The sequence below is a fragment of the Corapipo altera genome, unplaced genomic scaffold (assembly GCF_003945725.1).
Source record: "Corapipo altera isolate COAL_440 unplaced genomic scaffold, ASM394572v1 304, whole genome shotgun sequence".
Lineage (NCBI taxonomy): Eukaryota > Metazoa > Chordata > Aves > Passeriformes > Pipridae > Corapipo > Corapipo altera.
Window position 1 is genome coordinate 76,706 of NW_020885050.1, and position 10,343 is coordinate 87,048.

The window sequence follows — 10,343 nt, forward strand, 5'->3', positions numbered from 1 at the left end:
TCCATCACTAGCTTTATGGGAAAAGAATGGTTATTGAATCTCTTCCCATAAAATATAATCTCTTTCTTCCTTCCAGAATTTGCCCACTCCTGGGGGAGTCCCTCATGTTATGTCTTTGAGGAAATTGATTTTTTTTGTCTCCACTTTGTACACTTGTGTTTAGTTTTATTTTTAATTTGGCTCATGTGATGTGAAGTGAAGGCTTCCCTAACATTAAGCATGCTTTCTCAGTCTTGTACTGCTTCTCTTTCATGTAGATTAACACTTTCAGAATGTTTTAAAGTAAAATAAAGATATTTGCTTGGCACAAGTCTCTCTTGTTGTTGCTAGGAATTTTTTTACTCTGGACAAGTTGTTGCCCTACTCTTTCTTTCCAGGCAGGGCTGAGGCACTGACAGCTTTTTAGCTGCTTACAGATAAATTCTGGGTAAGTTTCTGGAGTCAAACACATGCTGATTTATCATGGCTGAATGACACCATGGTGGAGAACACAACTTGCAGTGCTGTCTGCTCAAGAAGCAGTGTGGTCTTTCAACTTGAACAGTTGCAAAAATACTCTGTCAAATATGTCCTTTCCTCTGTGTAGCAAATGACTGACTATGGGATTTTTCCTTTCAGGGAGGAAACGGCAACATGAATTCATAGATGATGAGTAGGATGCCAAAGCCAGAGATGACAGTGCTCTTGAAGAAATGCTGGGTAGAACAAAAAGGTAAAAGGAACAGCTAATTGAGTGCATTTCAGAGCCTGTGGGACTTCGTGGGGTACCTTTCCTTATGAGGCAAATGGCACACCCCCTTGAACCAGAGCTCAGTGTTCTGAATTCCTCCTCCTCTGTTTTGCATGAAGTCCCAGTGCTGCCTCTCACTCCTGACCTGCTCTCTCTGTGCTTGGGCTTTCCCCAGAGCTGTGTCACTCTGTACCTAAAGCCCGTGAGACTCATCCTTTCCACCCTGTCCTTGCATGCACAGGGGCTGCAGCTCTCCCTGCCCCTCCAGGCCAGCAGTCACACCAGGTCTCTGCTGCCGTGGTTGTGCTGAGGGCAAAGCCAGAAAAGAGCTGCACTGGGTGGGTCCCTTTGCAGCCAGTGCCGTGCTCTGGAGCGTCGGTCACTGGTCAGTCGTGGCTCGTTCTGGCTGGGGACGTGCCCTGGGTGGGCACACACGGCTGCAGTGTTGGGATGCTCTGCAAACAGGTGCCTCTGCCAGGGGTGAATCGCTCTGCTACTCTGCTGTCTTTTACTGTGTTTGGTGTTAATGCTGTGGAGGTGCCCAGAGGAATCACTTCTTATTGGCTCTTTCATTCTGAGAAATTATCTCTGTAAGGGAGGCATGATAGTCCACCTGAGGACTTGGGGAGGTGAGAGGCAGATTTAATCACACCTGCAGAGTGCTGCACACTGGAAAGGCCTCATTATGGTCATCCAGTGGCAGCAGAAGTGGCTGAAGCAACTGATGAGGAGCAAGAAAATCTTTAGTAGTAGTGTAGTCCTCCTTTGGATATTTTCATGCCTGTTTAGGGCAGACTGACTTCAATCCCCCAAAAGTCAAAAGCAAATGTTCTCCTTGAAAGTGTTCCAGGTTTGTAGTGGTGAACTGTGTGTTGCCCCTGGCTCTCAGCTCCCTCTGGCAGCAGGTGTGTGGGACACCAGGGCGTTTCTGGGGCAAAGCAGAAGATCTTGTCAATAGTGTGTAAAGGGTTGGTTTATATAAATAACAGCTCTATTCTGCTGGAAGCTTTGTTTTTGAAACAGCAATCAGGGAGGAATTCACTGTAGTTTAGGTGTTGGTGCCATTTGGCAAACTGGAGGTCTGAGTGTCCTTGGAGCCTCCAGCCTGGTACAACAAGAGCCTGTCATGGGGCAGAGCTCTGCACCCTGCCCATGTTCAAAATATCCTCTAAATATACTCTGAAATACAGATTGGGGTTTTTTGAATGATCCTGACTTAAATAAGCTGTCCTACAGTTCATATATATGGTGATACAACTTTTAGTTTAATAACACCAGAGTTGAGTATTCAAGGATACTTTAAATCATAATTAACAAATTTTTGTTGTTGTCAATCCGTATTTTGGGAGATCTGATAGTTTTGTCTGTCCCTTTTCTGCATATGTGTACATTAAGGCTGTTGATGTATTTTTCAACTACTTCTATAAACTTGGATGTAAATCTGTTACATTCTTTGAGTTTCAAAATTCTTCACCATCAGTCTGGAGAGCTTTGAGTCTGTAAAGCTGGGCTCTGTAAAACTGGAGTCTGTGGTGGCAGGAGCCATGTCCCTGTGGCAGTGCCAGTTCCCCAGAGCCAGGACGTGTTCCCTGTTCCTCCCTCTCCCTGTTTGGGGCTCTGGAGCCCAGCCAGCACAGCTGCAGCACCCATGAGTCCAGGTGAAATGTGGAACAGGGAGGTGATTTTCAGTATTTGCTGCAGTTTCAGGAGCTCAACAGACATGCTGTTTTACTGCTCACGCTGGTAAACATTGGCTCAGGGCAGATGCCCAGTGCTGGTGCTTTAGGGTGGCCAGTGGCCACTAGCTGTGCTCAGCATTGCCGTTGCCAGCTCTGGCATCATGGCACATGCTGTCCACTCAGCAGTGGCTGGACAGCTCTGAAAGGACCAGATTTGGCATCAGCACTGTCCCTTCTGCAGGCGTTGTGCTTCAGGTGCTGCCAAGTCCTCGCTGCTTCTGCTTCCTTGCAGCACGTGGTGTTTGGTGTGACCCTGAGGACAGACAGTTGCCTGCTGGAGTAGCTTGTGGTTTTTCCCTCAGCTGTGTCACCATTCAGGTTTTCAGTTGTGGGGGCACATCAGTGGCTGTTACTAGAACTTGGGGCTCCAAGGTTTTCTAATTTTTGTTTGTGGGGTTTTACTGGTTTTGGTTTGGGTTTTTCCCCCAAGAAATTGTGGATATTTTTAAGTAGTACACGTTAGTTCCTCAGATGAGCCATTCACTGCAACGTTGGGAATTTTAATCCAGATATTCACTCTCAACAAACTTGCTATGATGACCATACAAGTGCTTTTGTTCAGAAAAAAATTTCGGTATTGCTACTAAGAACATGAATTGGAATTTTGATTGTGAAAATTATTGGCAAAGTCTGGCCATGTGGAGCAGGTTTTACAGTGTGCATGATGGGCTGTTGATGGGGGTAAGCACAGATCCCGGGGAAGGTCCCAGGTTTCCTGTAAATATTCAGGTGAGGTTGTGCTGACTTACTGACTTACTTGTGCTGACTTGTTTCCCTGGCAGAGATGGCCCTTTGGATACTTGTTAAACAAACATTAAATACAGACTGATGCTGTCAGAAGGAGAATGCAGATCACTTAACACCAAAAGTGGCACTTCACAGGGACCTTTTGCAATTTGTAGCCCAATAAAAAGGGTAACCCCTGTAGGAATATCCTGTCCTTGCCTATTCTGTCCTTTTCTGCAGTGCCGACAGGATCACATTCCTGGTTTTACTTTCATGCTGTCCCAGGCTGAAATACTTCATATTTCACACTCTGGGTTCTATAAATAATTGATATGCCTGTCTTAGCAACTGAGGATCAGCAGCAAATTGTATTATTGTGGAGTAATAGGGATTTTCTGCATTCTTTACTCCTTTTCATCTCTAATTTTCACTCTGCCACTGAGAGTGTAGAAAGTGATTTACTTCACTTTGGGGAAAAAAAAGTATTACTGTTCCAGTGTTACTGTTCCAGTCCTTCAGGGGAGAAAGTTCAGGGGAAAGTCAGAACTCACAAATGAACCCATCTCAGTGAAGACCAGTTATTTTTGCGTATTTGCTGCAGCTACTGTTTGGAAATATTCCTCATTCTGTGCAACTCTCATGGGTCACATGGGAAAGAATAGTTTTAATGGTTAGATGAGGATTAGGCAGACCTATAAAGAAACTCTGCTCTGTAACTAAAACCAGTGAGAAAGTATTAAACCAATCATTTTTGCTGTAAGAACTGCTGTGTACCTTGCTGACAGAGCAGAAGGGGTTTGTGTGATAAGGACCCGTCAGGTCCCCCCGGGAGAACTGGAGCAGCTGTCCTGCCACAGTGCCACTGGGAGCAAAGCATGAGTGACTCTAGTTTGTGACACTGGAATTACACTTCCATTTGGTTTACCTGTTCATAAATAATGATGGGAGCAGTCGGGGAAGTTCCTTCTCATTATGAATTTATAGCATGGAGAGTCCAGTTGAGGTGGAGTCCTTTAAAGATTGGGATAATGCTTTCAGCAATGATGCTTTTTAATTGAAAGCTTAAGTGCTCTGTGTGCTAATGATGCTCCTGGAGGGAATCACAGGAGCATATGACTGGGGACTTGGTTTGGAAGTGCCAGGACGGGTTTCTGGGCAAAGGGCAGAGCTGGGGAGGTGCTGTCTGAGCAGACTGACTTGGGTAAATTTGACTTTGCCTCTGGCTTCCAGTTCTGGAATCTGCATGGCTTTGAGCACCTTCTGCCTTTGTTACCATCACCAATTCCTCTTCCTTTGGTTCTCCTGTTGTTCTTCTGCTGTTGTCTTCCCCTCCCCTCCCCTGATTCTTCTGTTCTCAGTGCCTGAAGCTGACAGTTTCATACCTTGGTGACCGGTTTGGCTCCCAGATCTGTATTTATTCAGTTAATGCAGACAACAGTCCAATTCCAGGGGAGTTAAGTATCTTGGAAAAGATACCTGTTTAAAAACAGGAACACAAATTTCGGAGCATACCTTTAGGGATCTTAAACATCCTTTCCCATTATTATTTGCTCCAGCCGCGGCTTGCGATCCGATCCTGAGCTCAGGTTGTGCTCTGTGGTGCCGGGTTCCCTGGCCAGTGCTGAGCTGGGAGCTGTGCAGCCCTGGGAGCAGAGCCAGTTGGCTGCCAACACTGCACCAGGGCTCCCGGCTCTGGGGCTTCGCAGGATTTACACTTTCTCGTTGGGGAATAGCTGGATTTCCTATACTAGCAGGGGAGGGGGGTTGGACGTGGGCTAAAGCATCCACAGAGAGCAGCCAGGCTATACAGCTTGTTACAGGAGGATGACAGCTTAAAGAAAATTAAAAAAAAGAATCCTTCCATGACCCTCATTGAAGACTGCACTAAAATTTCAACTGAGGCGACCACGGCTGACAATCATACTCCTTCCTTACATGGAATAACTCGATTGTCTTATTAGAATAGAAAGCAAAGACAAATGTCTGGATATAGTGTAGGAAATTGTCTTTACTAAATCTAGCTCAGCACTTATGAGCACCGTATATATTATTTGATTTTGCCAGAATTACATAAACATGGGGGAAAATTGTTAATGTAAGTTGACTGCCGGAATAAATCACAGCCTAATTATTCTTTTTTTTTTCTGGCTAAAATTAGAATTTGATATAGTGGTCAATAGACATTTTCTTTAATTTTTGAGACATAATTTCTAATAGCTAGTCCAAATGAATTGGAGAAAGTTGCTGCAGAATTGAAAAAATAAATTATCCAAATTTTATGGTGACTTACTGTTAAATCTCCTTAGTTGGAAACTTTAATTTACCTCATATTTCAGTTTCTTCTCCTCTAACTGGCTTATGGGTGTATATTAGGGCAAAATAATTGTTACTTTTTTAGTGCCACTGGAGTGCTGGGAGCAGGCACAAAAGGGAAGCCAGACCCCTGGCTCAGCAAAGGCTGAGGGGCTGCAGGGGCAGTGTGTGGGGCACAGCGGGGCAGCTGCTCCCTGGCACTGCTGCCTGCAGCAAAGGCTGACCCTTGGCACCTGTGTCAGTCCCCCTGGAGCTGTGTGATGCTGTCCTGGGATAACTGGGGCTCCAGCACTGCAACCCCCTGGGTGGCCACGTGTTTCCTGTCTGGAGCCAGTGCCCCTGTAGAAGAACAAAGCATTGTTGGCCCTGTTCTTCATTAAACAGGTAAACACTGTGTTTCATGTGGAGGCTACTGGCTTAAATATCCACAAATTCTTTATGGGGTTTTGCACAGCAACACATCTTTCCTCGGGGTGCATTAAAGGGGCCAAGGCTTTTGGACTGTGTTTCACTTTAGCCTGGCATGAATACCCTGTAGCCAGCAGAGTTTTACTACAGATGATTTGAGTGTAGTCTTATATTTCTGAGGGAAATAAATGGGCTCAGAACTGCAGAAGGAACAGCAAGAAGGATGGATCTAAACCCCAGAGTGTGGAAGGGGACTGAGCTCAGCTTCCTGCTAGGGGAGTATGTGCTTTCATCCATTCTGAGTGAGTCCAGTATCCTTAGGCCCTGGTAATGTATATTCTCTTCAATTTCCACACATCGTGTTGGGCAAGTTACTTGGATGGCAGAGCCTTAGGCACAGTATACTTCCCTGGAGAACCTTTTGGAAGAAATGCATGTTTTGGGGTATTTACCTGGTTTTGCTGAACCTTGGAATTGGCAGTTGTACATCACAAATGCAGTGACGTGTTGTGAGTAACAGTGAGTTCACACACATTGTTTTGGTTAAGTCTTGGGTTTATTCCTAGAAGAAACACCTTTGGATTCTGTCAGTGGAGAGAGAAAAGGGCAAAAGCATTTCATTTCTATCATGAGTTTTTTTTAAGCATCTCTCTTCACATTCATGAGAGTATTTTTGAGAAAACACTTGGCATTCCTTGCTTCTAAATCACAGAGTAACTTTTTTGAAACAATTCACAAGGAATGGGGTTCCAACACTGTCATTATGGCTATTAAACCTGTCTGAACTGTTTTCCTTTGTGCTGCTTGCCATAACAATGGTGATGTGTAATTTGTTGAATATCCATAACAGGATATTTGAATATATTCTTTACAGTTTTACTTCTGCATATAGCTCAGCATGCCAAATCATTAACCCAATTAACCAAGCCAGATCCACATCTGCCATGGAATGACAATGAAGATTTTTAAAAGAACTTGGTGTTTCACCTCCCTCTTAACGAAAGCAACTCAGACACCAATCACCATCCATAGCGGCAGCTTTTATCAGCATGCTGATAAAAATTATTCATGATTCAGACTGCACAAACTCTTGGTACATCTCCTCTCTCGCTGCTTATCTGTGCATGTGCCCCTGGAAAGGTAAGAGCGAGCCAGTTTATCCCACATCATCCAGGCACGGGATCCTGTGCAGTTCAGTACCTCTGTGCCTTAACAGCGATTTGAGTTTTAAACAGGGGGAGCTGGAAACCTGAAAGATACCAGCAGCACTTCAATTCAAATGGCTTCTTTCTTATCATTTTATTGCACAGAAATTGAATGAAAATATTTGGGGCTTTGCTGGCATGCTGGATGAAAAATCCCTGTTCAAACAGCATCTGTGGTATTACACAGATCACACTCTGTAGTAACCTGTGTGTGCTGTTAACATTAGGTATGATTTCAGGTGTGGGAGGTTCAGTTCATTAGGGATTTGTGTCTCCTGGTAAAAAAAGCTCATATTGAGGAGGAGAACGGTTCATTAGCTAGATGTAGCAGAGTTCATATGCTGCTTCAGTAACCCCTTAAAAATGCTTTATTCATCCTCATCCGCACAAATTCACAGTCTTTGCAGACCAGGAAGGATCTAGGAAGCCAGACAGTGCTCCCAAGGACTCGTGGCAGAGCAGGGTGCATGCTGCTATGGAGCCAGGGTGGTTGTGTTAGTCCTGGCAGCAGAGCTGTTCCCAACTGCTGCAGTGGCAGTTCCTCCATCCCCAGGCTGTGCTGGCTGGGAGAAGGAGCCGGTGTCCTGAGCAACCTTGTCTCTCCAGCATGGACCTCGTTACTCTGATGAGCCATAGAAGCACAGAAGGAACTGCTCGAGCTTTGGAGGCAAGAGAGAGATGGACACTTGTGTGCGTGCATGGAGCTGACTTGGCAGCTCACTGTGTTTGAGGATGATCCCAAGGTGATGTGATCCATGTGAAGTCCTCACAGTTCCCTGTTCCCAAGGTGCCAGTGAATACTGAAGTGAGGGCTGTGACCAGAATGAATGGTTGTGCCCATCTCCCTGGCAAGAAGGGGAAGGCTGTTTGTGGCAGCAGCTGCTGTGTGTGTGTGGGGAGCAGCCTGGGGTCCTGTGTGGTGTCAGCTACGAACACAGGGTGCTGCAAAATGAGCCCAACAGCTCTCTGGCATTGCTGTGTTTGGATCTGTGTCAGCTGGCCCCACCATTTCTTTTATCTCCTTTTTGTTACTTAGTCTTGCTTGGATACCCACATGGAAGCTCAAGCCCCCTGTGTATGCTGGCCTGACATCCCTGGGGCAGGAGAGCTGCGTGGCTGGAGGTGAGCTGGCTCCTTGGCTAAGCCAGGTGCCCATTTCTTGCTGGAGAAGAGGCAGCAAGGCAGGTCTGTCCATAGGGGCTCTGGCACCTGCCACCCTGAGTGGAGCACTGGGGAGGAGCTCGGTGTGGGCTGGTCCTGCACACCTCACCAAGGCATCACCCTGGTGGTGGGACCTGCCTCAGGGAGTTGCCTGTTCCTCAGCACCCAGGGATGCCTCTTTTAGTCTGGTGTTATCTTTTGCCATAACGCAAACTGTGAGGTGCAACAACTGTGGGGCTACCTCATGTCTCTGCTAAGCTTATGGATCGTCTTGGAAGAATGTCCAAGGAGAAACATAAATTCCCTGGAACTCATCAAGAAAATGGTAGCTCTTTGCCAGTGTGGCAATTAGAAAAGTTTCCGTTTTCAGCATATTTTGAAGAGCTGAAGAAAACAATTGTCTTAGCTGATCCTGTGGCTGCATTAGTGTTTGTGGGTATTTATAGGACACTGTACCAGATGAGCTTTCTGACCATCGGGAGTGAGCCTGTCATTCTGGAGCCTCTTCATCAATGTGCCTTTCACGCTCCACAAGATTAGCAGCTGCTGAAAATAGGAAAAAGGAATTTTCCTTTCTTCTGTCTTAGAAGAGACCCATCACACCATCCTCCTTTCGTCTGGGCTCAGAAGTGGCTTTGGTCCTTAGCAAAGCCAGAGCACCAACAGGTCTTTTTAAAGAAGTTCCGCTCCCAGGGAAAATATCCTTTTTGTGTGTTTAGTAACACACATCAAAGGAAACAACCGTTCCAGTCTTGGTTTGCATTGTGCAGGCATTAGCTGTGGTCCAGTTCCACAGGCTCGAGGAGGCTGCAGTGTCCGTGCTCGTCAAGCTCTGACAGACACGGGGGGACTTAGCCAGGCCAGAACGTGCTCGGGGCACGTTGCTTTTGAGAAGAACAGAGCGATTTCCTCGGTGTCACTGCCCCGGCCCCGGGACCTGTGGCACCGTGTCACCAGCTGTGCCCGTGGGGCGGGCAGGGCTCCCTCACACCTGTCACAGCTCTTTGGTTCTCTCTGCACCGTCCCAAATCCTCACCTGCTCGCCCTGCACGGTGCCAGGAGCGGCCGTTCCAGCCTGGGAAGGGCTCTGAAAGGGGGGCCGCAGCCCCCCGAGAGCTCGGCAGTACCGGAGGGGAAATCACCTCTACACCCCCGGGCCGGGGCCCAGGGCAGGGAAACGGCACCGAGCTTCGTCTATAAAGGGGGGAGAGCCCGGGGGCCTGCCCTCCCCGGGGGGCTCTGTTCCCCGCCCTCCCTGCCGGCAGCGCCGGGACCGGCCCATCCGGGCGGACGCTCTGACCGGGACGCGCCGGTTGGGCGCCGGCGTTCCCGAGGGCGGTGCCAGAGGCGGTCCGCAGGTGCCGCCCGTCGCAGCCCGCCCGCGGGTGTCCCGCCGGGGCCGCTTCCCTCACGCGCTGCCGGCTCAGCCCGGCGCGGGGCGGGGCGGGCGCGGCGGCCGCGCCAATCGCCGCCTTTGTTTGGGGTCACCGGGCGCGGGGGGGGGCGGGGCCCGCCGGGGCCGCGCGCAGCCAATAGGCGGGGCCGGGGGCGGGGCGGGTTTCCCGTTCCGCGCACCCTATTGGTCCCACGCGACGTCACTCTGGCGGGCGGCCCCGCTCGTTGGCCACGGGCGCGCGGGGCGCCGTGCGTCAATTGCCGCGTCCCGCCTCCCCCGCGGCGCGATTGGCGGCGGTGACCGTCAGTCGCGCGGTGCCGTTCATTCAGTGGCTGCCGCGGCCATCGGTCGCGCGCTCCGTCCTGCCCCCTCGTCCGCCCAGCGCCGCCGCTGAGTGGCTGCGGCTCGTGCCACTGAAGCGGTACCGCGCTTCTATTGGTGGGGCGCGTTGTCCATCGCGCCCATCCCCTCTGGGCGCCCGCCTCCCGCCGGCCGCGATTGGCCGCCGGGGGTGTCAGTTCGGCGGCTCGGCCAATGGGCGGCGCGGGGCGTGCGCGGTGCGCGCGGGGCGGCCGGGCCGGCGGCGGCGCGGGAGGAGGCGGCGCGCGCCTGGTCCCGGTCGCGAGGAGGCGGAGGAGGATGTGGCGCGCGGAGGGGAAATGGCC

The 10,343-nt window shown here is 49.5% G+C and overlaps 1 protein-coding gene and 1 long non-coding RNA gene across 8 annotated transcripts in view; one reads left to right on the forward strand and one right to left on the reverse strand.

The window, feature by feature from the left end:
- CAMTA1 (calmodulin binding transcription activator 1) overlaps positions 1-10,343 on the forward strand; it is a 224,746-nt gene that overhangs the window by 2,748 nt on the left and 211,655 nt on the right. For 5 of the 7 annotated variants that reach the window (XM_027668697.1, XM_027668700.1, XM_027668694.1 and 2 more), the window contains exon 2: positions 619-712. In XM_027668697.1, coding sequence (XP_027524498.1) covers positions 646-712 — 67 coding nt within the window. In that variant the 5' untranslated portion in view covers positions 619-645. Of the gene's footprint in view, positions 1-618; positions 713-10,343 lie in introns of those variants that run through there. The other 2 variants (XM_027668692.1, XM_027668696.1) reach the window with 1 other exon arrangement.
- LOC113959588 lies at positions 4,764-9,308 on the reverse strand. The gene is made up of 3 exons (XR_003531862.1): positions 8,739-9,308; positions 6,369-6,500; positions 4,764-5,847 (listed from the first exon to the last, which is right to left on the reverse strand). It is a non-coding gene; the product is annotated as an uncharacterized LOC113959588 (long non-coding RNA).